Here is a 26,893-nt window from a genome sequence, read left to right on the forward strand (position 1 = left end):
TTGCAGGTTTTTGTAGATACCTTTTATCAGGTTAAGGAAGTTCCCTTCTATTTCATTTGTTGAGTGTTATTATGAAAGCATGTTGGATTTTGCCAAATGTTTTTTCAGCATCGATGATCACATGGTTTTATCTTTTATCGATTTTTCTGATGTTAAATTAACGTTGCATGACTGGGATAAATTTCATTTGATCATGGTGCCTAATTCTGTGTACTGATGGATTTGGGTTGCTAGTATTTAGTAGAGGTTTTTCGTATCTATGTTCATGAAGGATATTGGTCTGTGGTTTTCTTCTGGTGTTGTTGTCTGGTTTTAGTATCAAGGTAACGTTGGCTTCGAAATGAGTTGGGAAGTACTATTACTTTTGCGAAGAGTTTGCGAAAAATTGGTATTAATGCTTTAAATGTTTTGGTAGAATTTACTCAAGCCATCTGGGCCTGGACTTTTGTGGATACTCTTGATTACCCATCAAATGCATTCCATATATTCCTGATATAGAGATTTCTGCTATGATGTATATTCTACGTAAGAGGAATAAAAGCTCTAAAGTTAGGCTTTGTTTAGACTATAGTAGTTCAGGAGAGATCAGGTTTTGCCCCCAATAACTCATTAAAAAGCTTACCGTGGATTTCTAGATTTTGCATCATGGTTAAGAGACCAGGACCCTATTTCCTATAGTGCCAGCCATGCTCTGCTTCTTCTCGCCTAGCTTATAGGGCCAGCTTTCCTCCTTGGCTAGGACCTAAAAGGATCTTGGGCTACTGGAAGAAATTAAGGCACTTCTTCTTCTGGGAGAGATTTGTGGAGTTCTGATCTGGTATGTCCCTAAGAGCCCACATCAGACACCCAAAACACTCTGGGTCTGTTTCGTCGTCATCTGAAAAACACAGCTGCACAGAGAAGGACTAAAGGGAGTGGTTGGAGCAGGGATTTCCTTAGACAGGAGGGCCGATGACAATGCACACGCTGAGGCTTTAAATTTTGATTAGATCTGAGAACAGGATGGGGACAGGGCCTTCCTTCCAGCTTCATCTTGTGTAACTTCCCTGTGCGTTTGAAAAGCAGAAGTGGCCTCAAGTCTACCTCCTCAATCTGCTCTCCTCAGCCACAGCCCCCACTGAGGCCCTGCCCTTGCCCCCTAGGACCATCATCCCAGCCTCCTCCCTGGCCCCCTAGCCTCATTTGACCCCAGAAGGATCTCCCCTAAATCTTGCTGGATCTTGTCCCTCAGGGTCACAATCAATCCCTTCACTGTATTTGAGGGCTCTTCAAAATCTGCCCCCACATACTTCTCCCCAGTGCCACTCCCCACTTGTTTTCCCACTCTCCACACTGAATTACTTCTGTTTCCTGAGGAGTGAGGAGGGAAAGCTTTCCAGGTAGAGGTTCGTGTTACGCGCAAAGGGTTGGCGATGTTGAAGCACGTGTAGCTTTGCAGGAACCGAGACGGTTTCTCAGAGAAGAGCAGGTGGTCTCAGAAGGCTTGAACGCTGGTTGCCAAGATGACTGCATCCTTCCCTTTACTCCCAGATCCAAGTGTTACCCAGTCTCAATCTGTCCCCTTGAGAAGCTTCGCTTCCCTTTTTACCCACAACCTCCCCAACCGCACGGTACCTGCTCCAGCTCAAAACTCCTCTCTTGCTTAGACCATATCCTCCAGGTCCTCCCACCCCCTTTAATTCTGATGCTGTCACTCCTTTACCAAAATCCCCGTGGCTGCTTTCAGCTTCCAGGATAAAGTTTACATCTTCGGCTTTCTCCAAATGCTCTATACACTCTGCCATCAGCCTCACCTTATGCTGTTGATGCCTCCACCCGCCTCTAACAGAGCTAAGATGGAACTCGAAGTTTCTCTCTGGACCATGTGTCGGAGACTATTACTGGCAGCCCCCAGTGAACCATACCCTCCAGGTTTTCACATCTCGCGAGGTCCCTCCCCACACAGACTCTGAGCTCCACCATGTGACTTGTTTTGGTTTGTGATGCGAGCAGAGGTTTGAAAGCGAGTAAACTGGGACTCGTTCTCTTGGAAGCTGCTTTGGAACCATAAGCCATCAGATAAAGAGGTCCAGCCACCCTGGAGAGGTCACAGTGCTGTAACAGGCCTCGGATGAGGTGGTACTCCCAGACATGGGAGTGACAAACTCATCCTGAACATTCCAACTCCAGCAGATACCATATGGAGGAAGCTTCCCACTGACCTGAGCCCAGACTGCAGAATGATGAGGAATACATTTTCATTGTTTTCAATCACCAAGTTCTGCGGGTGGGTTGTTACACAGTAAAATGTAGATGAAACACCACGCAGCATCCATCTGAATGTTCTTTCAACAATTAGTGGTAGACTGCCTACTGAACTTGGAACGTTCATCATGCTGAAAGTGACCACACTGCCCCACCCCCAACTTCATCAATTCTTCATTCAGTCAGTCCTTCAAATATTTATACCCCAGGAAAGGTACATTTGTGTTGAGTGCAGTGTGGGGCCTGAATGTAAGCCACAGACCCTTCCCTTATGAAACCAACGTAAGTCAAAAACGGGTGGAACGGTTTCCTTCACCCTCATCCCCCAGGGCGCAGTCGGGCCTAACAGTAGGGACTCCGTAACACGAGGGCTGAGCTGGTGAAATCGCTCTGCCACCCAGTGCCAATTTCCCGTCCACCCTGCTGAGCAAAATTTCACTCAGTATCGCGTCCTCTGTGAAACCTGACACGTACCACCATCCACTAAGTCTCCCGTTCCTCTCTCCGGGGCTCTTTGGCCCCTGCATCAGTTAGAATTTGGTGACCTGCAAGTGATGAAACCCCAAATGAACAGTGACTCAAACAGTTTAACTCCCCCAAGTAACCCACACTGGTGTGGGCTGTCACAGCATCAGGGACCCAGGCTCCTCTTGTTCTGCTACCTTGCTGGGCTTACTGGCCCGAGATGGCTGCTCCCACTCCAGTCATCTGATCTACAGTCTAAAATGCAGGAAGGAGGAAAAGCAGTGGGTGCATAGCTCCTCCTGGGGAACACTTCCTAGAAGCTGCACACACCGCTTCTGTTCACATGTTATCGGGCAGAATTTAGTCACAATGCCACTTCGAATGTCAAGAGACCTGGAAAACGCCTTGAATCCAGGCAGACGTGCCCAGCTACAAAGCAGAGTGTCTCTATTAGTGAAGAAATGGGAAGAACTGGTATTGAGGGACAACGGGCTCCATCCTGCCGGTACCCTTCCCATTCATTCCCTGTGACAGCCCTGGGGCTTCCTCAGCAGCAGGGCCTGACCCACAGGGGGCTCTCCAGCAAGGCATAGCTTCTCACGTGCTACGCGCGGTTACCCACTTGACATATATGAACTTACTTAGTCTTCACACTGCAATCTCGACTCTACCGTTTTCCCCATTTTACAAAGTACAAAACTGAGCTTGGGGAAACTGGGTAACCTACTCAATCAAGGTCACACAGCCATTTCTAAAAGAACTGGGATCTGGACCCAGGCAGTCTGGCTCCAAGGCACCTGCTATGAACCACCACATACTTGGCTGATGTCTGTGAGACCAAGCTGCAGCCAGGCCTGTGCTGGCCAGAGACACCTCATGGACCCTCTCTACCCTGCAGGCCAGCTACACTCCTGGTGGTTCCCCAGAGAAATCCCAAGCCCGATAATTAGGTCTTCCCCAAAGAGAGTGGGAGAAAGCATGGCCTTGGTGTGGCACCCCTCCTCCATGCCAGTGACTAAAACCAGAGGACCAGCTATTTCTAGACCTTTATTTCTCTGTGAAAAGGGAAAAAAGGAACAAAATAAAAACGGCACAGTCGACACACAAAAAAACCACTGAAGGGGGTGGGGAGAGGAAGGGAGAAAGGAGGTGGAGAAGATGGGGTAGGGGGTCCCCATTACAGCAGCCGGAGCCAGTGACCCTGGACACTCACATCTCTGTGGATGAAAGTGGCCCCTTCCTCCCAGGGTCACTGCCCTGTCCCACCTTGTGCTCCCCAAGCCCCTCGGGAGGTGGACAGCAAGAAGTCGGATTCCCAGGCTGGGGAGAGGAAGAACCGTGCTGAGGGAAGGGGCCTGGGGTCAGACCATGCACAGGGAGTGACAGCCAAAGGCCCCCCACCGTCTCCCTGAGGGAGGGACTTGGGGGGGAGGGTGAACACCAGAGGCCGGCGTTGGCTCCTCTTCCAGCATCAGGCGAGAGACAGAACTGGGGGAACAGGAACAGGAGGGAGTCAGAACCACAGCTAGCCCTCTGCCCCCAGCTGCTCTGCATCTCTCCCTCCCAGGAGCTGCTGTTCTCAGGCCTAGGCTCGTCCTTGTACACCACCCTCCCGCCGGGGTGTCTGAGTTCACGCCTTACCAGTCAGAGCCTCCTGGGCGAAGTACTTGACATCCACATCCTGGTCCTGGGTCAGCTTCTCTAGGATGGGCTTGACTTCACTCTGCAGTGTGCTGGAAGGAGAAAGGAAAGGCGAGGGAAGGGGTGAGGCAAGCTAGGCTGGGGGCGTGAGGGAGGCAGAGGGTTTCTGGGCAAGGAGGGGTTCAGATACAGACACGCACGTGTGCCCAGAGATGAAATGACTTTGCGGGCTGGAAGTCTAACAAACTAGGACAGAGGTCTTGGGGGTCCAGAACAGACAAAGGGAGGTCAGTCAGTCTGGGAAAGTGGGGCAGAGAATCACAGGACCCACAAGTCTCAGAGGCTCAGCAAATGGATGTCTTCATTTAACATATTTACTGAGGCCTACTATGCATTAGGTGTGAGCAGAGTGGTAAATCCGACACCTGAGCCTTGCCCGTGGCAAGGGCTTGGGCGAGGAGGAAGACACAGACCAAACTGACGATAATTAACAGAGACATATCAAGTGCTGAAGGAGAAGTACCTGGCCCAATAGGAGCCAAGGGGGAGGTATCTACTCTCCAGTAAGGGCCCCTGGGAAATGCACCCACACGGCAAGTCAAGTGTTTGGGGAAATGAAGGCATGTCCCCTTCCAGTTAACAGAACCGTTCCTTTGCCCCACACAACTACCATTCTCTCTTCTATCATCTAGATCTGTTTTGCCTATTTTTGAACTTGACAGAAGTGGAATCACACGCTGTTTCCCTGCGTCCGGCTTCTCACTCAACATGACGCTGGTGAGAATCACCTGTGTTAAGTAGAGCAGACGTCTTCATTGCTCAATACGGTCTCGCACAGTATGAACAAACCACGATTTTATCCACTGCACTGCCGGTGGGCACTTGGGAGTGTTTCCATTCCGTGGCTACTATGAATAAAGCTACCACGAACGTCCTTTTGCTACAAATAAGCACTCGTTTCTCCAGGAATGGAAGTGCTGTGCTGGCTCACAGTGTACTTACACTTAGCTCCACTAGATTCTACCGGTTTTCAGAGTGACTGCACCTATATGCCACTCACGGCCTCACCTGCTGTGTATGAGAGTTCCAGCCATTCTACAAACGCCGAATGACCCCGAATTTTTTTCAGGTTAAGCCATTCTGGGGTGTATTTTCATTTGCAATTTCCTGATGGCTGATGATGTTGAGCACCCTGTCACATATTAATGGCTACAAGGAGATCTTCTTTCAGAAGTGCGTCTTCAAGTCGGTTTCGCCCACATCTTTCTTGGGGGTTTGTCTTATTGATTAGTAGGAAAGTAGTCTGGATGAGTCCATCCTTAGTCAGAAATAGGTATTACCCCCAATGCTCCCAATCAGTGGCTTGCCATTTTACTCTCATAATGTGTTTCTTTTCTTTGAGAGAGAGGGGGCATGGGCAGTGGGGGAGGGGGAGGGGGAGAGGGAGAGGGAGAGACTCTTAGGCAGGTTCCACACCCAGCGCAGAGCCCGACATGGGACTGGATCTCACGACCCCGAGATCATGACCTGAGCCAAAGTCAACAGTTGGACGCTTAACCAACTGAGCCACCCAGGGGCCCCTCATAATGTTCTCTTTCAATGACGTTCTTTTCAATCAAGAACTCACCAACCTTTTCCCCTGGTGAGCTATTTAACAAATCTGAGCAATTTAATAAATCTTTGTTAACTCTTAAAGATCTTGTCCCAAATTTTCTTCTAAAATCTTTTTTATTTTTCTGATTATGGTCGATTATCTCTAATTCGCTTACACACTGAAGTGGGAACCCGCCCCCCGCCCCCCCATGCATATCCAACTGACTGGGCTGTCTATGAAAATACCTACATTTCACTCCTCAACTGCAGTAGCACCTACTGTTATATACACACAGGTCTGTTTCTGTGCCCTTGATTCTGGGTCATTGGGCTATATTATTGTGCCAACACCTCACTTTTTAATTACCATGGTATCATAAGTCTTGGTATCTGGTTTTAGAAGTCTTCCAACTTTTTTCTTTTTTGGGACCACTTTTGCTACTCCAGATCTTTTCGTTTCTGTTAATTCCAGAATCAACTTGTCAATTTTTCAATAAAGAACCTGCTAAGATTGACTGAGATTATACTGAATCTATACATAAATTTGGGGAACAATTCCATCCAAGAATATTAAGTGAATCTTTAATTTCTCAAAGCAATGTTCTATAGTTTTCACTAAAAATGTTCTACATCTTTTATTAAATTTATTCCTTGGTATCTGATGGGTTTGATGCAATAATACACATACACACACATTCAAAAATAATTAAAACTTGCTAATTTCATTTTCTTCCCTGTTGCTACCAGTATATACACAAGTGTCATCCTACTGCCTCCCTCCCACTATGAGGTGGGCCATGGGAATTCTCATTCCACATCTGAGGAAACTAAGACCTTGGGAAGATGAAGAGACCGGCCAGGCTTACACAGCAAGAGCCACGCTGGGTCTCCAACCCTAGGCTCCAACTTCAAAGGTCAAAGATTAAGATGCCTAGAATCAGCCCCGCCGGTGTGTGAAGGAGGGTCCAGACCTCACCTGTTGTCCAGGATAGGCCCTATCTTCTGTAGGGACTTGGCCACATTGAAGCGGACATTGGCGACAGGATCCCCAGCCATACGCAGAACTGTAGGCAGCATGTGCTTGGTGGTGATGTCCTGCCCACAGACCTCAGACAGCACCTGGGGGCGGTGAGTGACAGAGAGGTGATTACACAAAGCTCATGGCTAACTCCCGTTTCCTCCTTCCTCTGAGCAGGCCACCTCAGTGATCACCACGCCTGAGCGTGTCGCTGAGCAACATGGGGGCCTCTGAGCCCAGGTTCACTCACTCTGGAACAGTTTATTCTCCTGAGGCTGCCATCTCTACTAACGCCCTCCTAACACCTTAATACCACTGTCTCCCTATCCTGGAAACCCTCAGCTCAGACTGTCCTGGTCCCATCTGCCCATCCTCAGACTTCCCTTTATCTTCTGGGGATGGGCCTGGATTCCTAACCCCAGGATGCTTTCCTTAGTGTGACGGCTTCCAAAGTGAGATGCGGGAAGAAATCATCAGAACACTCAGTTATATTTATATGTTGTTAAATTCTATCTTTTAATTTCTAGCTATGTGGATGGTTTATTTAAGTGACTAGAAAGGAGCCCTTGCTCCACATAACACAACTGTTCTAAGCCCTGTGCGTGTATGGCCAGATTAATCTTTACAACCTCCTGAGTATAAGGTATCGTGATTAACAGGATGAGTGCTTTATTGGTAAGGAAACTGAAACACTGAGCAGTTGGGAAATGTCCCAAGGCCTATGACTAATCTATGGCAGAACTAGAATTAATGAGTAGGTCTGACTCTAGAGCTTGCACACATAAACAATGTATCATATGTAAATATACACATATACTTTATAGACAACAAGAGGGATGCTCCGAAAGGTTTGGCAGTCACTGCTCAGCAGGCCAAACCTCCCCAGTCCTGGGTTTCCCCCATGCAGGTCCCTACCCCTGGCCTGTAGTTCCCCAGGGACCCATCCCTGCCCTCCTCCCCGCCCCCAACTCTACCACATCCCCACTCCCGAGCCAGATGTCTTCCCAAGGACCCCGGCCATCCCTCCTCTCCCAGGTACGCTCAGTTCCCTGGGGGACAGGCCAGCGGGCAGGTGGGGGCACTCACATTGATGCAGAAGAGTGTAGTCATGCGGTGCAGGTAGTTGGGGTCCCCAGACATGGCTAAGACCTTGGGGATGATAGTGGCATGGGCCCACTCCTTCCCAAACTTCTCCACCAGCTTCTTCAGGTTGCTGGTGGCCGCCTCACGGATGGCATAGACTGCAAAAGGGCGGGGATTCAGAAGGTGAAGGGCTGAGCGGGCAGGGAGCAGTCCCTCGCTACTGCTGACCAGGCAGCCCTGGGTGCCGGGCTGCAGGTGAAGCAAAGCCTGTGCTACTTGCTGAAGTGCGGTTCCTTTTCGTGCAGTATCTTCCCAACAGCTCCAAGACACAGCTTCCACTACCGACCTTTTTACAGATGGGTAAACTGATATGCCTAAGCCAATTATTTAGTAACTAATACTTGGAATGGCAGTGAAACAAACAAACACTTTTACCTCGGTGAAAACAATGAGCAGTTCTCGCCCGTTTCACAGAGGAGTGTGCTCGGAGTTTCCACAGCCAGGGGCAGGATTCCAGCCCGAGTTACCTGCCCAGCCGCCCTGGCACTCTCTACACTGCCCCGGGCCAGGCCGCCCCTGGGTGATCTGCTCTGTTTCCCTTCCCACCCTGCCCTTATCCAGGATTCTAAAAAGGGAGCTGGTCCACATAAGCGGCAGATGGCCTGGGGCAGTGACTCCACACCCCTGCAAGCCCCAGTCAATGCCGAGTCCATCCTTCCTGGAGCGCCAACATCCTCCCCCACCTGCCGGAGGGACTCACCATGATCCACAAGCCATGCCATGCACAAGGAGTTGAGCTTCTCATCAAAAAACTCTACCCCCTGCAGGAGAAAAAAAAGAGAAGGAATCAAAGGAGACTGGGGAGTTTCCAGTGAAACACAGGGAAACACACCCACCCAAACACATCGGATACTCCTCAGCTTCCCCTGGGGGACTCCCTTCCCTTCTCTGTTCTAGCTGAAGTCTCTTCACCTTTACAGCCCCATTTCCCATGCCCCTTCGTCCTACTCCCCAGACAGCCCTCGGGGGCCTTGGTGACACTGTGAGAGCCCTGGACACGCTGAACACAACACGGCCTGACTCCAGGCCGCCTCACTCACCAGCTGTCCGGCTAGCAGGGGCATATACTCGATGATGGCCAGCCGTACCCGCCACTTGGCGTCTTCGGCCAGCTCCACGATGGCGGGCAGCAGGGACTGGGACAGCTGTCGGATGCCAATGACCTCGTTCACGCAGTCCAGGTTGGAGATAATGTTCAGCCTCACCTCCGGGCACTGAAGGGAGGATGGGGGTCTAAGAGGATGCACCTGGCCCAGAAGACAGCTCACAGAGCCGCACAGCATCAACTCCCTAGAAGCCACACCACCTCCCGAGGGCCTGCTACTGCCCTGTCCAGCTCCTCCTCAGCAAGCACATTACGTGAGCAGCTTTTTGAATCTCACCACAGAGCATAAGAGATGCTTAGCTGTTCTGAAGAACTGGCAGCAATTACTGCAAAAACATGGTGCTCTGGAAAGAACAGACGTGATAACATTCCCATTCTGCTGTGCGGCAGCTGTGAGCCTGGCAGCAAGGGACAGGGCCTCCCTGGATACTAATCTGTGACAGGGAAACATACATCTTGCCTCGAGGATGGTTGAGACCATTAAAGTGCCTGCTGGTGTCTGATCCACAAGAGGCATGATGTGCGGGAGCTCATTAGTATCACTTCTATGACTTCTATTCTTCCCGCTAGTCTTTGAGCTCTGTAAGGAGGAAGTCTCATTCATCCTTATGTCTCCAGGACCCGGCAGAGTCTCTGGCCCTTAGCAGGCACTCAATACACTTCTGCTGAAGGAATGCACTTTCAGCTGCCTGTTGACTACCGATATTATGAGCGCTGACTTACTATATAAGTACATGCACATATACATTATAAGATACACAGACACATGTACCCCACCAACTTCCCTAAAGGAGGAGAACAACTTAAAAGAAAAGGCACATAAACACAGTTCTTGTTAATCAAAACAGAAGCAAAAATGAACTTAGACTTCATCGAGACAAAAGTCTGCACAGCAAAGGAAACAGTCAACAAAACTAAAAGGCAGCCTGTAGAATGAGAGAAGATATTTGCAAATGATATATCAGATAAAGGGTTAGGATCCAAAATCTATTAAGAACTTATCAAGCCCAAAACCCAAAGAACAAATAATCCAGTGAAGAAATGGGCAGAAGACATGAAGAGACACTTTTCTAAAGAAGACATCCAGGTGGCCAATAGACACACAAAAAGATGCTCAACAGCACTCATCATCAGGGAAATACAAATCAAAACCACGATGAGATTACCACCTCACACCTGTCAGAATGGCTCACATTAACAACATAAGAAACAGATGTTGGCGAGGATGCGGAAAAAAGGGAACCCTCTCGCGCTGTTGGTGGAAATGCAAGCTGGTGCAGCCACTGTGGAGAACAGTATGGAGGTTCCTCAAAAAGTTACAAATAGAACTACCCCATGACCCAGCAATTGCACTACTAGGTATTTATCCAAAGTATACAAAAATACAGATTCGAAGGGGTGTATGCACCCCGATGTTTACAGCAACATTGTCAACAATAGCCAAAGTATGGAAAGAGCTCAAATGTCCATTAACTGATGGAAGGATAAAGAAGATGTGGCATATAAATATAGATGGAATATTACTTGGCCATGAAAAAGAATGAAATCTGGCCATTTGCAACAATGTGGATGGAGCTAGAGTGTATTATGCTAAGTGAAAGAAGTTAGTCAAGAGAAAGACAAATACCGTACCATTTCACTTATATGTGGAATTTAAGAAACAAAACAGATGGGGGTGCCAGGATGACTCAGTTGGTTAAATGTCCAACTGTGGCTCAGGTCATTATCTCATGGTTTGTGAGTTCGAGCCCCATGTCAGGCTCTGTGCTGACAGCTCAGAGCCTAGAGCCGGCTACAGATTATGTCTCCTCTCTCTGCCCCTCCCCAACTCATGCTGTGTGTGTGTCTCTCTCTCTCTCAAAAATAAACAAATGTTACAAAAAATTAAAAAAACAAAAACAAAGATGAACATATGGGAGGGAAGAAAAGAGAGAGGGAAACAAACCATGAGAGACTCAAACTGAGGGTTGATGGAAAGAGGTCGGTGGGGGGATGGGCACCTGTGATGAGCACCAGGTGCCATATGCAAGTGATGAATCACTGCATTCTATTCCTGAAACTAATATTGCACTATATGTTAACTAACTAGAATTTATATAGAAATTTGAAAAGAAAAAAAATTTGCAAATTTAAAAAACAAAAACAAAAAACAGAAGCCCTACTGGAACCTTGTTCCAAATCGTATGTTCCCAGATGGCAGTCGTCACAAGTAGTTCTTTGTAACCTGAACCAAGTAAGAAACGAATCAACGAACCAAGTAAACAACTACGCAGTGCCATAATGGGTTTAACTCCGCAGATCCAGGTCGATCCAGATCCAATTAGGCATGTTCCAAACAAGGGTTGGGCCCCTGACCAGCTCCTGGGAGAATATCCTGTCTGATGAGAGCATCTTTGTGGTCACCTGGGAAGCTTGGGCCATGCCGGACAGACAACTCTAACAACATGACTTACAGGGAGGGCCGTGGGCCATGAGGTACCAACTTGACCTCTGGAGGGGCTGGATACAGAGTAACTGAAGTCAGCCATGCAGGCAGCTCCATTCCTTGGCTATGTGACCAACCCCTCTATAAAATCCCTGGAAACCAAGGCTCAGTGAGCTTCCTTGGTTGGCAACATGCGGTCACACGTCACTTGTGGGAGATTTAAGTGCCGTCCATAGGACTGCAAGGAGAGGACATCTGAGGGCTCGTGCCGGGTCTCCTGTGCACCTGTTCCCTCACTGACTTTATCCATTCACTTTGATCAACAGCAACCACAAGTGTGACAGCTCTTCTGGGCAGAGGGCTGTTCTAGCCTATCGCTGACCCTGAGCATGGAGGTGGGGACGTAGACGCAGCGGCCGTGACGGGTACGGCCACTACTGTGAGGACAGCATGGCTTGGCCGGCACCTCCAGAGTAGAATCCCCTGAGGCCCTGCCTACGAGCACATCTTTTCTTTATCAAACACTGTTAAGGTCTCATTTAGGAACAGAAGACAGCCAGTTTCTGGCCGGCCAGTCCAACGGCTAAAGAACTCTCAGAACCAACACCATTTCCCTCCCTACAAGGTATTAATTCAGTTCTTTCTAGAGCCAAGGATGCTGAGGAAGGAACTATTCCAGTGCTGTCCACCCTGTTGCTGTCCTTCTCCTGTGACGGTTGTCTAAAAGCCTGAACTTACATGAGAGACTATACCTGTTCTTCTTTCTTTTCCTAAGAAAGATTCCCGGAGCGGGAGCTGCCCTGTCTGCCATCCTAACCCCAGGTTAGAAAAGCACGTTAGTGTAGACGTGCATGAGTCACAGTCTACTCCAGGGGAAAGTAATGAGGATGATTCAAGTCAACTGAGCGGACCAAGATGCAGTCAGAGTCAGGGCTGGGAAGGGAGAGGAGAGAGCCTTGTGCATTTCCCCACTTGGAATGAAGGCATCTGTAACACCCAAAAGAGAGGGAAATTTCTTCTTTGAATAAATTGAAAACTAACTGGATTGACGGCTCATTTGAATAAAAGACATTTGAAATGCATATAAAACCACTGTGATGGCCTTCCCGTACTGAGCAGAGACCCATGTGAGGAGTCTGGCCTCAGTTTTCAAACACGATGAAAAATTAGGGGAGTTAGCACTTATCCAGGGATGTGAACGGAAATATCCTCACAGTGAATGGGCCGATTTCCTTTCTCCGAAGGTTAGCCATACACAATTCTAAGGATGGAAAAATACGGTGTGTGCCTACTTGGGAGTCTCACCTCTGGAGACAAGGAAGAAATGGGCCCCCAACAAAGCACACCGTCTAACTGGCTTTGGGCTCTGCAGCAGCACAGGAGCCGAGCTAAGCCTCCTCTGTCAACAGGCTTCCTTCCCCCGGCTGCCACGTCATTCCCTGATGTGGGGCACCTGCCATCTCAGAAAGCCCAGAAGAACAACTCCGGGCCACAGCTCAAGAGCAACCCTCGCTGGGGCATCCGAAAAGGTCAGGTACAATTCTGAGACTCCGTGTCAGCCAGAGACTAGAGACAAGAGAGGCCTTTCTCAGGTGAAGGCTTTCCCACAGACACCACTTACCCTCGGAGATGGCAAAAAACTATTTCCTTGTTAAAACACAAGCAAACAAAAAAACAAGGTGTAGAAATGAACCAATAAACCAAGTGAGTGTGTGCAGTGAAGGGTTAACTCAGCAGGTCTGGACTGTACAGGGCTAGCGCCTGCCCAGGTCCTGGGAGGGCATCTCTGAGCCCCTGCTGCACAAGCCAGTGTCCTGAACACAAGAGAAGATACAAATACGATGGCTTAAACCATTTAAAAACCTCTGTTTAGGCATACCCAGAAAAAGGCCCTTTTTATTTGGGTAAGTTTATAAATCTTATCAAGTATGAAATGTAAAGTTTACAGGTCTAGAATTGAAATTCCAGATACAAGCCAGATGAGTATCGCACACCAAGAAAGCCACGATGGGTCAGGGCACCTGGATGGTTCAGTCGGTTTTAAGAGTCTGACTCAGTCTCAGCTCAGGCCATGATCTCACAGTTGGTGGGTTCGAGCCCCATGTTGGTCTGTTAGTGCAGAGTCTGCTTGGGATTCTCATTCATGCTCTCTCCCTCCCTCTCAAAATTAAATAAATATTTAAAAAAAATAAAAAGGAAAAAGACAAGGAAAACCATGATGGGTCTTGTCTTCTTTGCAGGAGAAGCTGCCCTGGGGCGCACTACAGCTGCACGAACAGGACCATCACGTAGCGCTTGCTGAAGGCGAAGCCGGTGCAGAAACCGGCCCTAGCTGTGGCACTGCTGTAGCACATGTGGGCTCACCTCCACACGCAAGCTGAATGTGGAGCTCCCTTTGATGCCAGGAAGCAAAATGCTCCTCGAGACCCTGGTGAGGTGTTAAAAGGACACAGAAGCCAACGCTCACCAGCCAAGCTGTCTCCACTTAAGCATCACAAGCAAATACAAACTATATTTGTAACAAGCTATAGCTACAAAAAGCATGCTTATAAAAGAAAACGTGTGTGTGAAGCACTTCACTTAGGTCATAAAATTTGAGTCATTATAAAAATGAATTCTGGTTTGAACTGTAACAAGTGACACAAATAAATGATCAACAGTAAGATTATTAAGCTTTTCTTTAGCAGGTGCATAGCCTTCAACACAAGATTTGTTGAATTTGTAATTTGTACAAATTTGATTTGTAATTCTGGGGCTGAGAGATTATCCCATCATAGCAGAATTTAATAACGTGATATTTTGGGGGAGTGGCAGGGGACTCAAATCTGATGCGATTTCCTAGCACTGTGTGTGCTGGGGGAAGGGTGGGGAGGGCAGGGAGAGAGGGAGACGGAGGCCTTTGGCAACGAGGAAGTCACAAAGCACTAAAGAGTCTCACCGTCTGCCTGGTCACCACCATGACAGGAACCAGGGAGCCTGCAAACCACCCCCGCTCCGCATAGACCTTCCCCATCTCTGTAGCCACACCTCCTCTCCCACCAGTCTGGTCTCCCTGCACCTCTTCTGGCCTCCATGCTGCAATCTTTCTTTGACAGTAACCTCGGGGTTCCTTTCTGGCACCCACATCTGTGATGCCCATAGTTCAAGTCCAAACTCCTTCCCTGGCTGTCACCCCACAACCTGTCTAGCCCCTGCCTGGCACTCTCATCTTCTGTATTCCAGCCCAAATGAATGGCAAGGTGTGGTCAAATGACTGGCTCTGGCCAGTGGGGCGTGGAACAGACTGGTGGGTGCCCTCTTACAAGGACCACACATTTCCTGTTGTCTAATACCTTCTGCCTTCATCCTGGCTGGGGATGGTGAAGATTGGAGCAGCTGCCTCAGACCCAGAGAGTGTGGAGGTCAGCAGGGGTAACCCCTCATGTAGGACCCACCTAGCTCTGAACTGTTGTAAGAAAATTATCTTACATAAGCCACTGTATTTGGGGGTCTTTATTACGGCATCTTTGCCTAAATCCTAAAAGACAAGAACTTATCACAGCACCTATGCGATCATGGGATTGCCCATCTCCCTCTCTCCACTGTCAGTCTCTGAGGAGTGACACTGTCTTAGTCTCTTTTGGTGTCCCTGATCCCCAGAGAAAGAATTAGCACAGAGCAAGGGTGTGCAAAACATTGCCTAATAAGTGAATGAGTGAACACACACTCCGTTGTGCCCACCAATATCCAACTCATTTGGGACCTGGGTGTCTGTTGAGATTCTAGGAGATTCCAGACCAATCTAGGAAAGCAGCTGACCCACCTGTCACCTCTGCCAATACAGAGCTCAGAGCCTTCCCGGCACAATTACCTCATCCTTCAGCTGAGCCAGGAAGAGGGGCAAGAGGTGCTCAATGGTATTGTCTTTGCCCAGGATGGGGGAGAGGCCCATGATGACGGAGGCCAAGGCTGACTTCACGTGTTGGTTGGCGTCTGACACCAGCTCCTGGTGGGGAATAGGGAAAGGGGACAGGATCAGGACAACCCCCGCAGCAGCAAATGGCCAAGCAGACTCCCACTTCCTAAGAGGCCTGAGCCATGGCCTGCTTTTGCCCATATCCCGCATGGAGCAGGGATGGTTTAGGGCACAAAGGTACACGGCAGTTTCTTACCTGTCCCACCTGCTTAGAGTTCCATGTTCCTAGTAGCCTCCACCCAATCCCAAGGCTCTTGGGACTTTTGAAAGGAAGCACCCCCACCTCCAAGCTTGGCCCCAAGCTTCAGATTCTGCCTGCACTCAGGAAACCTAACTGTTTCCAACCCAAGTCTGCCTGGCCCCAGAAGGCTGGGGACTATCTGCGACTGGATGTCCATAAAGCCCCATCTCCATCCCTTTAGCAGACTCAGATCTCCCCTAATCCTCCCACCAAACTGCATTACCTTGATGCAGGGTAGTATCTGTGTCATGATCACATTCTCCCGACAGTCGGCTGAGAGATTTTCACAGAATTCTGTGGAAGAAGAAGGGAGGCAGAAGAAGGTGAAACCTGACATCTGGTTCTACCTCAGACCCCTCAGACACCCATCCATTTGCTGTGTTCTGGTCGCCAGCACCAACCTTTGACCTTGTGGGAGGCTGCGGCCCTCACCTCGGCCTCACAGTCTTTCATCAGGTTCTGGAAGGCGGGGACCAGGTCTGTCTTGGTGATCTCAGGCCCCACTGCTTTCTGGAGCTGCAGACAGAAAGCAGGGGCTGTGAGACAGCTGGGCAGGTACTCTGGGCAATTGAGACCAGAATCAAAGTTCAAGGCACCAGAAGTGAGGGTAAGAGTGTGCCCTTAGAATCACTGCTGAGATCTAATCCCAGCACCACAGGGTGAGCCGGGCCAAGTCTCCAAGCCTCTCTGAGCCCGTTTCCTTAAAAGCAAAATGAGGGCCATGAGACTACCTATGGCATAGCGCTGTTGTCTGCATTAAGAATGGTAACACATCTCTACCACTCAAGCTATTTGGGGTGGGGTTTGCTCCCCCCACCAAAAAACATTCCAGTCATGTGATGGCTCTTGCTTTTTAATTTATATTCCTCTGTATTTTTCAAATTACCAGAAGATAAATTATTTTTCTAATGAAAATAAATGTATACACATTAAGGGGGAAGAAGGCCTACTAGGCCCTGCCTATCCCCTGACTCTTGAAGCCCTAGGAGGAAGCAGGACAGTTCATGACCAAGAGAGGGACAGACAAAAACTCTGAAGGGCCTAATGCTACCTGGAACAAATGTTACCTCTTCTCCACGTAACAGGTATTTACTGAGGATCTCTTGCAGGCCAAGCGCTGCTCAAACAGTGTTAAGATCCCTGCCTTTGCTGAGCTTTTATCTAAAACCCAGTGTGATCCAGTTCATGCTGTCCAGAAGCCAAGGACAGAATTGTCTTTAACCATGGTGCTGAGCCTCCAGGGTGCGGTCACGTGCTAACATTTTCACGGGGAACATGGATGGTCCCGGGAAATATTATCTGGAGGCTCCCAGTCCTTCCACAAACACACTTACAGGAACGGGGAGCCATGGGGTGGAGTGCACCCAAGGTCAGACCCTGAGCCTCTCTCTGGCTTTCCCTCACATGGGGCCCCCAAGAGTGAGCCCCAAATGCTGCCCCTCACACTGGCTCTGGCCTCCCAGGGCCCTGTGCGCATGATGTCCTTTTGCTGGGACACAGTTCCTATCCCAGCTCCCACCCACCCATCTTCTAGAACCAGCTGTAGCACCACCTCCTATTCTCAGTGCCTCATGCGTGTCTGTCGGCCTGGGCACCGTTTCCCTCTACCTCAGTAGACCTTCCCAACTTTAGACTGCCTGCCCCGTGGAGGCCAGGAATGCAAATTCACTGGATCCCCAGCACCCAGAAAAGAGCTGGTGGTCAACAAACATGATGGTGGGAAAAGCAAACTTGGGTCTCCATGGAAAGAGCACTGTCCTCAGAGTCAGAGACACTGGATCTTGTCCCTGTTCTGTCTGCCCAGTGGGGTCATTCTGACCCAAGTTTTGAGCTGTGCTATGGGCTGAACTGTCCTAACCCCTCACTGTCTCAGAAAGTTGACTGCATTTGAAGACAGGATTTTTAAAGAGGTTATTAAGGTGGCCCTAATCCAAAATTACCAGAATCCTTATAAGAGGAGGTTAGGACACAGGCATGCACAACGGGGAGACCATGCAAAGACACAGGAAAAGACCATCTACAAGCCGAGGAAAGAAGCCTCAGATTAACCACCCCAGAGGACACCTTGATTTCAAACCTCCGGCACCCAGGAACAGTGAGGGAATAAAGTACCGCCCTGTCTGTGGTACTTTGTTATGGCAGCCCCCAAAACTAATACAGGCTATGCCTTCCCTTTTTAAAAGGACAGAGTTCAATTAGGTCAAGAGTACACAGGTACTACCGTTTCTCTGCTCTTATGGCTCTCCGCAGAACCTGAACTTGGCTTCAGAATCCTTTCCAACACAGCACTTCAAGTTGCCAGTATTACTCAACCCGGGTTGGCCATGTGAAAGGAGACCCAGCCAGATGATCAGAGATCTTCCTGCTCAAATACCTGATGACTCCTTTGGATTTAACTAAAACTCCAGTTCCTATACGTGGCCCCGCTCCTTCCCCTCTGAGGGCCTCAGTTTCCCCATCTGTGAGACGTCAACAGTCCCCACTCACCTCTGTGAACTTGTCGGCCACCATGTACCGGACACGCCAGGACTTGTCCTCGGCAGCCTGGCGCAGGGTGGGCATCACCAGGGCCTCCAGATCCTCCTGGGGCAGGAGCTGGGCGATGTTCACACACGCCTCTACCGCCAGCAGCCGCACCGAGTCCTGGGGAGAGGATTGGAACAGGGAGAGGGAGGCAGAGGCCCGTTAGCTCTGCGATTCCTTGTAGACACGGTTTGGAGGGGGAGGAGGCTGGGGAGCACCCACCTGCTCGTCAGAGGCCAGGTTGGAAAACATGGGGATGATCTCACTCTTGACGTTGTCCAGCTCCAGCACCTTGGCAAACTCCCCCAGCTTGGAGGCTGCGGCCCGCCGCACCATGGGGGTGTCATCTGAGCACAGGTTCCGGAAGTACCTGGGGGTTGGAAATGGGGCTCAGGAGGAGGAATCCCTAGATCTCACAGCAGTATACAGTGAAAACAGCAGCTGGCTTTGCCTGCATGACCCCGGGCAAGTCAGGACCCCTCTCCCGAGTGTTCCCAGGCCTACAAAATGGAGCTGACGGCGATACTTCCTACCACACAGGGTGATAAATTTAAATGATAATGTGGGTGAAAGCAGAGCGGTCAGTCTGCACATAGTTAAGTTCCAGTGCATGGAAGGTGATTATATCATTATGACCATATAAAGTTGTTGAGCTAAGAGGCTGGTCAGGGGTCCCTCAAAGGTTTTACTTTTCAGGAGCGACTGCTCCAATTAGAGATGCATGGGGGAAGCGTACACACGTGTACACACACACACACACACACACACACACACACACGAAGCACGTGTGGCTAGCTGTAAATCAGTATGCTGTCATGTAAGAGCTCAGGGCCTGAGCTTGCTCAAGGACAGGAACACATAGTAATGGGAAATTTTAATCCAATTAGAAGCATTTTTGTGAACTGTTCCAGGAGAGTCTTACATACAAGAAATTCTCTGGGGTATCAAGACTAAGGGAGGAGGGTGGAGGAGGCAGCCAAACTGAGCCAGCGTATGTATGAGGGCTCTGGACCTAGGGCAGGTGAAGACAGCATCACACAGCACGGGTGGAGTGCTTTTATGAGTCAGATTCCATTCTAGGCACTTTGTACGTGGTAATTCTTGTAAATCCTTACACACCCAACGGGAGGAAGGAGCTCTCATTTCTCCATTTCCTAAGTGAGCATGAGGCTGTGTCCGGACCAGGCCTGGGGACACCAGCTCTCAGGGGCGGGTGGGGGAGGGGGGCTGAGTTGACAGAAGGGGTCCACGCTAAGGGCGAGGCTGGGACTCACTGTCGAAGTTCTGCCTTGACGGCGCTGGACACCCGGGGGTAGCAGACAGAGAAGAGGCCACATGCTGAGGTGCGGGAGGTGAACCAGTCACCACCCGCCAGCCGCTTCACCAGCGGCACGAAGTGGGCCTCGAGGTCAGAGGGCGAGTGTTCATGTGAGATGGCCCGCAAAGACTCCACCGCTTTGTCCCGCACCACTGTCTCCTCCACCGTGGCCAGCGACTCCAGGGGCGGCTGTGGCAGAGAGTACAAGGTCACTGCAGGGTCCCTCCCCACCGTCCCAGCCTCAAGCCCCGCCTCATGCCGCTCGCGCAGCTCCTCCAAGGCCCTTGAAGGTGCTTCGGTGAAAGCCACGGACCTCACATTTATACCCATCACTTTCTGAGCAGGTGGCCATAGTTGTCATTAGCTCTCAAAGTGCAGGGATAGTCACAGATGTTGCTTGAACGTCTATTTGCTGGGTGTCCTAAACAGGGCCATTGCATCGCACAACTTAGGATGGGGGGGAGGGGACAATGCTGGCTCTAACTCACTGAAGCCTATGAAGTAGGTCCCGTGACTGTCTTCATTTTACAGAAGAGGAAACTGAGGCACCGACAAGCTAAATCACTTACCCATGCTAGTGCTAGCTACAAGCCAGGACCCAAACCGGGCCACCAGGCTCCTGAGCTTACACAGACAGAAAGTAGAAAGCACGGCTGTGGTTTCTGTTAGATGACTGCCCCCAACAGCTCACATCACTGGGGAACCTGGGCCCGGGGACCGTAAAGCCTGGAGGGGGCAAGCTCCTTTAGGGATGTCTGACTGGCTCATCCTTATGTCCCCAGAGCCCAGCAGAGCTCCTTGGATAGGATGGGAACTTGGCAATTACTGACCAGATGAAGGGAGACTTAAGTGACTCTAGTCTGTGCAAATAAAGGTGTGGAGGCCTGCAGTTTAAAGTCCAGTGTACTGGGACACATGTCAAAGTCAGGAAGACATCATAAATGGAAATGCCTCCAGGACCCAGGAAGGCCACAGAATGAAATAAGGAGCAAAGATGATGGGCGGAAGGAGGGAAAGCGGCAGAGCTGGGGAGGGCGGCTTCATCAACTAGCTTGGCAGGAAAACACAGCTGGTAGAAGCATATCTATTGTTCTCCAAAAGCAGCCGAAAGGGCCAGGTGTTTATACGTCAAACATCTCATTCAACACATGGTACCCCACGGATGAATCTTGAAGACCTTCTGCCTAGCAAAACAGGGCAGCCAGAAAAGGCCATGTGTTGTAGGATTCCTTTATATGCAGACCCTAGAGTCACCAGATTCATAGAGACAGAAAGTACAAAGGAGGGTCCCAGGGGCAGGGGAAGAGGGGACTTGGGGAGATGCTGGTTAATGGGGACAATTTCGGTTTTGGAAGAGGACAGATGGTGGTGATGGCTGCACCACAATGTGAATATATTCCATGCCACAAAACTGTACAGTTAAAAACGGCTAAATTTGTAAATTTCATATATATTCTACCACAATAAAAACAAAAATTTAAAAATCTCATTTACGAAGATTAGCAATGATTCAAAAGGAAAATGTAATGCTGTTCCAGCCTGGGGGGGCACCAGTCTGTGGCCTCTGTCATAAAGCCATGCTATCGCAGGGTTTCTGGTTCTGGACCAGCTCAGAGCGTGGCTGAAGGTGGTATCACTGGGCTGCTGCAGGGGCTGGGTTCCTCTTATCCTGGTTTTCTTGCTCCCCCCCGGCTGGCACATGGGAGGTCCTCAATCAGTATTTGCCGGGTTCAGTATTTACCTGTTCCACTCAGAGAAAAACCTATCACTAGAACAGAGGCCTGGGGACCAAGGCCAGGCGGTTCGTATGTCATGCAAGGGTCTCTGCCCAGTGGGTTGCCGAAGGCAGTGGTTGTCATAGCGAGGTCTGGACCACCCACAACAGGATCACTCAGGAGGCCTAGCCCAGCACAGGCCGTAAGAATATCAGACCATAAGAATATCCTGGGGCCCAGGAAGGTGTGTGGTTAGGAAACTCAGACAATGTTTTCCCATGATGAGCTGTACCGCGAGGTCTCTCTACAAAGTAGAGAGGGTGGAGCTCTCAAATCCAGAGAACATGCAGGGGAGAGGAGAGGTGTGAATCTCCTAAAATCACTGTACTTTTATGAGAGGGTCTAGAGTTTTCAGCGGATTTTCAAAGGGACCCATAAATCCAAAAGGGTTAAGAGTTGATGATACAGAATCAATCCTCGTGCTATAACTACACGGGTCCCTGTGAAATTAATTCCATTTCACCTCTGCAGAGAACAAGGGCTCGGACACACCTCTGGATTCCCAGGACCCATAGTTGGTACTCATGTTTGTGGAATGAACAAACTGCACAACAGCCATTTTCCATCGCTCTTTAATTGTCAAAATCCAGACTCACTGCCACCTCCTCCAGGAGGACTTCCTGGACAGCTCCCCCACCCCATCTGAAACAGGTTAGGTGCCTCCTCTGGGCTCTAAGCTCCCCCAGCTTCCCTCTTGTGCAGCTCCAATCAGCCTGTGGAGCAACCGAGAGCCCTTGGAGGGTAGCAGAGAGGAGTGGCAATGGTTAAGAGGCAGGGGCCTAGGTTCAAATCCTGACTCTGTCTCTTCTCAGCTCAGGCAATCCACCTAACCAGACCTGGAGCCTCAGTTTCCTCATCTGTGAACTGGGGCTAGCACCAGCGTGCATCTCCCAGGGTCGCTAGGGGAGGTGACAGGTGACTGTGCAGAAGGCACCTGCAGGCACCAAGGAGCACCAGCATTTGGACCTGACTGGCCTTTGCTGGTGCTTGGGGGTTCTGAGTGCTCCACGGCCCAGGGCCCTGAGGACGTGCCTGCCAGCTCATGTGAACACCAGAACAGCAGCCCCAGAGGACATGTGACTCTCCCCCAGAAGAAGTATGGGATGACCCTGACATGGCAGGGAAAGAACCTCAGGGTTCCAGCCCTGCTCCCCAGTGGGGAGGCCCACGCCAGCTGAGGACCCTAGGCCCCTTGTTGAAGCTATGGGGTGCGTGTTTTCTGCTCCTAAGTCCTCAGAGACGCTGCTGAAAGCTATACATTGTCTCCTCAGAAAAACTGCCAGGGGTTGCAGAAAGTTCCGTGGAATTCAAGGGACTCCTTTTAGGCTGGTCCCCAGACCTCCTCATGTTCCTGTTAAACGACCCTAATCCATGCAAAATGTATGAAATGACCTCATTCGCATACAATTTTCTGTGTGTACATACACGTAAATTATACACGTACACACAGACGAAAGCTGACAGACCAAAATTTAATGACAATTATCAAATTTCTTCAGACGTACCTCTCCTTGGAAGAAAAATTACTGCATCTGCTCAAATCCCAAACTCCCCAGTTTTAAGAAGTGCCATTATTGCATACACTACTAAAAGGAAGAAAGACTAATAAAAAATTTAAGACATCATTAAGGGCAGATGCCCAAGTATACAACTGTGTCTTTACGAACCATGACAGACAGAATTCCTGGGGGTGGGGTGGAGGTGGGGGCAGCAGTGGCCCAGGGCTCTGAGGGGTGGTGGGAACCAAACGACTGGGAACCCCCCAAGGATCCTCCCTCCCGGGTCGCAGGACCAGAGTCCTCCCTTCTCTTCTCACAAACAGCAGTTACTATTAGTATCTAAACCCCCTCTGTGTCCCCAGATGCCACCAAGCACGGGGGTGCTCACGCAGGTTCCTGAAATCCCAGCTCAGCCACTTAACACCCGTGAGGCCTTGGCCAAGATGCTTAACCTCTTGGCGTGTCCAGTGGCTCATCTACAAAAAGGGAACTGTCCCTACCCCAAAGGGTGGACATCACCTCAGGACACCATACTGACACTGACAGTGAACACCTGATAGTACTTACCACATGCCAAGGGCTCAAATCAATTATAAAGACAGGTTTTAAGGACTCCCATTTGATAGATAAAGAAAGTATAACGCAGAGAGGTTAAGTAACTCTTATAAGTCACACAGCAAATAAGCGGCAGAACTCAGATTGTCTCCAAGGGTGCGGCCTGCCACTGCTCAGGCAAGTGTCCAGCTAACAGTAAGGCAAACAAGTGCGTTTTGGGTACTGCTGACTTAATGCCATTACTGACTTACTGCTTTAGAGAGAATGTCCAAAGCCTGCCTGTTCCTAGAAGGTGGCCCCCGGCCCCTGCTGTATTCTTCCCACCCTGCTCCTGCCAGGGCCACGGGTCTGATCCCAAGGGGAGGGCAAGGGGACCACCCTGCCTCCCAGACTCACCAGCAGGCAGTGCACGTACTCGGGGCCTCCCACCAGAGTGGTGAAGGTGCCCAGCTGTTCCGCCAGGGCCAAGAGGACCTCATCCTCATCGTAGATGGTGTCTGTGGAACCAAGACAGACTCCGTTACAGTCCCGCCCCAAGTCTGACCCCAGCGCCTCAGTGACCCAAGCTGGGAACAAACAGGCTCCGTTCTGCGTCCTCAAACCGTCAGCACTCAGTTTCCCCACTTTCCACCTGGGCTGGTGTGGACACTGGGGCACAGGCTTGGGTCAGAGGACAGAGCACCAAAGTCCCGCTTCTGTCATTTACGAGGTGAGGGACCCTGGGGAAGTGACACCACTCTGCGAGCCCATTACTACCCCTGTAAGATGGTGCTAGCCCACCTCTCACCGCGAGTCAGTGAGGAGCAAACAAGACCACGCAACCAGAGCACAGAACCCGAGACATGGGGGCTTCTCGCTTCGGTCCAGATTCTACCCTCAGCACTGCCCTCTCTGCCAAGAACTCATCTTTCTCTTGAGCCTGAGAAATTCTTCTCTGTCCTTCAAGACTCAGTTCAGGGGCGCCTGGGTGGCGCAGTCGGTTAAGCGTCCGACTTCAGCCAGGTCACGATCTCGCGGTCCGTGAGTTCGAGCCCCGCATCGGGCTCTGGGCTGATGGCTCAGAGCCTGGAGCCTGCTTCCGATTCTGTGTCTCCCTCTCTCTCTGCCCCTCCCCCGTTCATGCTCTGTCTCTCTCTGTCCCAAAAATAAATAAAAAACGTTGAAAAAAAAAAAATTAAAAAAAAAAAACAAGACTCAGTTCAGCTACTATTTCTTGGAAGGTTTCTTGACCAGACCAGGGCACGTCCCTTCTCCACACTCCCCCCAACTTCAAGCCACCTTGATCAGAGTCCTTATGTTAAGGGTCTAGGACTGGCTCCTCTCCGTACCCCAGTTTCTGCCAGAGACGAGCACCGCAGGAGCTCAGCCCAGGTTTGCTGAGAGGACAGATGACCGTGTGAAGACAGAGCTGCTGTGTCCTCACGTTCAACAAAGACTTTTGTCCTCAACTGCTGACCTCTGTGACAGAAGAAGCTAATACCCCTGGCACCTATGCTAGCATTTCGACTTCCTGAGATTCAGCCAAGCATACAGCAACCCAGCCAGACATCTTGAGGTTCCCACGTGGCTGGCACGCCAAGTGACCATGCTCGGGCCAACGGGGTGTGAGACGAGTGGTCGGCTCCACTCCGGGTCGCTTCCTCACCTCCTCCCTCTCTGCTCACGGCGCTCTGTCATCACATGCTCATCTTGTGCTGGGTTCTCTGCTCTACTGCTGGCTGGGGGGCGAGGGGGTGGTGGTGGTAAGTCACCTCACCTCTGAGCCTGTCTTCTCACCCCCACACCCCAGCAGAGCTGTTGTGAGACCCAAGTGAAGAGGCGCTTTCTGCGAAGAGCTCAGCACAGGGCCTGGCCCGAGTCAGGACTACGGAAATGCAGGCCAGCGTGGCTCCGGGCCCACCAGGCGCTCGGGTCCTTCCCAGCCTCAGTTTCCCAAGCCCTACCTGTACACAGTTAACCTCACCCTCCCCATTTCCTCTCCTTGTGCATTTCCACGGCCTTAACTCACATTCAACTCAGTCTGCAGTCCAGACTCCTCGCCTTCCTGAAAGTCAAATCCGCAGAACTGCCAGCACCTCACATTTTCACCGTCCCCAGCTCCACAGAACTGCTTTCCCAGCCTCCCTGCTCTCCTGGCCTCAAAGGCATAGGGCCACCTCCTCCCGCCTGACACAGACCTGCCAACCCTCCACCTCAGGGTCACTCTGACCTCACCCTCCTTGCTGGATGACTGCAACTGCTTCCTAAATGGTTTTTCTGCTCCTGCCCTGGCCCCCAAACTGCTCAGGCTCCTCCCAGAATCCTGAGTGATCCTTCAAATCACCACACTCTCCTGCCTCAATCTTCCAATGGTTTCTGAGACGTGAATTAAAATCTAGACTCCATATATCATATATCCAGCACAGCTGGATTCAAACCCAGGTCCCGCCAACTCCTTTACCCACTTTATTACAGTGCCGTGCCACACGCCATACTCCCCATGCCCCAACCTGGCCCTGTCTCAGCGTCCAAGAGCTTTCAGGTCTCGCCCACCGTTCGCCCACGGAAGCCACCTGGGTCGGGTCATCTGCTCAGCGTCACGTGTTAAATCCTCATGTGGTATTCCCAGGCAGACGGGTCAGTAGGAAGCATGAAGCGGTAATAAGAACAATGGAAACAGAGGACTTACTATTAACTGGGGGCTCAGCCTGCGTCCGCCACTGTGCTCAGTGCCGTGCACACATTTTCAGACAGGAGTGTGTGGGGCGGTCTGAGCACTGACACTTAGCAGCTCTTACCCTGCGCTGAGCACTGTATGAGCACTTTACACGGCTCTTATTTCATCTTTGTGTCAGGCCACACTATCAGGCCCGTTTCACACATGAAGAATCAGAGGCGGGCAGATGCGAAGTACCTTGCCCAAGGTCACACAGTCAGAAAGTGGCAGAGCTTGGGTCTGAATCCAGGTAGTCAGGACTCTCAGGCACTGCATCCAGATTTGCATCCAGCACGATCAGATAAATAACCTCCTAACTGTAGGATCTCCGGCCAATATATTACTTCACCTCTTCATGCCTCAGTTTCCTCACCTACACAGCTGCTGTGAGATGAACTCGGAGAACGATGGGGACGTGCACTTACTGAGCACGGGCCCCCGGTCTGAGGACGTGAACTAACCCAATCTTCCCGAGGGGGTCGTGAGCACTGCCGGGCACGTGGTAGGCAGGGAAGCGGCAGCATTTATTATTACTGTTACTTAACGTTCACGTCAACGCTACGGCACGCACACGTTCATCCCTGCTCTGTACAGAAAAACTATAAGGAACAGTTAGGTTAAGTAACTCACCTAACGTCACCAGCTGCTGACTGTTAGCAGTGCCAACCTGGCTCCATCCACCTCCAGACCCCTTTTCC

At 50.5% G+C, this 26,893-nt stretch overlaps 1 protein-coding gene across 1 annotated transcript in view; it reads right to left on the reverse strand.

The window, feature by feature from the left end:
• Nucleotides 1-3,743: 3,743 nt before the first annotated feature.
• PPP2R1A (protein phosphatase 2 scaffold subunit Aalpha) overlaps nt 3,744-26,893 on the reverse strand; it is a 37,721-nt gene continuing 14,571 nt past the window's right edge. The window contains exons 3-15 of the mRNA XM_042920682.1: nt 23,897-23,997; nt 19,628-19,860; nt 18,576-18,723; nt 18,318-18,473; nt 16,232-16,346; nt 16,054-16,124; nt 15,485-15,619; nt 9,145-9,318; nt 8,805-8,865; nt 8,048-8,202; nt 6,920-7,062; nt 4,351-4,442; nt 3,744-4,197 (exon numbers count right to left, since the gene is read on the reverse strand). Coding sequence (XP_042776616.1) covers nt 4,181-4,197; nt 4,351-4,442; nt 6,920-7,062; nt 8,048-8,202; nt 8,805-8,865; nt 9,145-9,318; nt 15,485-15,619; nt 16,054-16,124; nt 16,232-16,346; nt 18,318-18,473; nt 18,576-18,723; nt 19,628-19,860; nt 23,897-23,997 — 1,601 coding nt within the window. The 3' untranslated portion in view covers nt 3,744-4,180. The remainder of the gene's footprint in view (nt 4,198-4,350; nt 4,443-6,919; nt 7,063-8,047; nt 8,203-8,804; nt 8,866-9,144; nt 9,319-15,484; nt 15,620-16,053; nt 16,125-16,231; nt 16,347-18,317; nt 18,474-18,575; nt 18,724-19,627; nt 19,861-23,896; nt 23,998-26,893) is intronic.

The sequence above is a fragment of the Panthera leo genome, chromosome E2 (assembly GCF_018350215.1).
Source record: "Panthera leo isolate Ple1 chromosome E2, P.leo_Ple1_pat1.1, whole genome shotgun sequence".
Classification (NCBI taxonomy): domain Eukaryota; kingdom Metazoa; phylum Chordata; class Mammalia; order Carnivora; family Felidae; genus Panthera; species Panthera leo.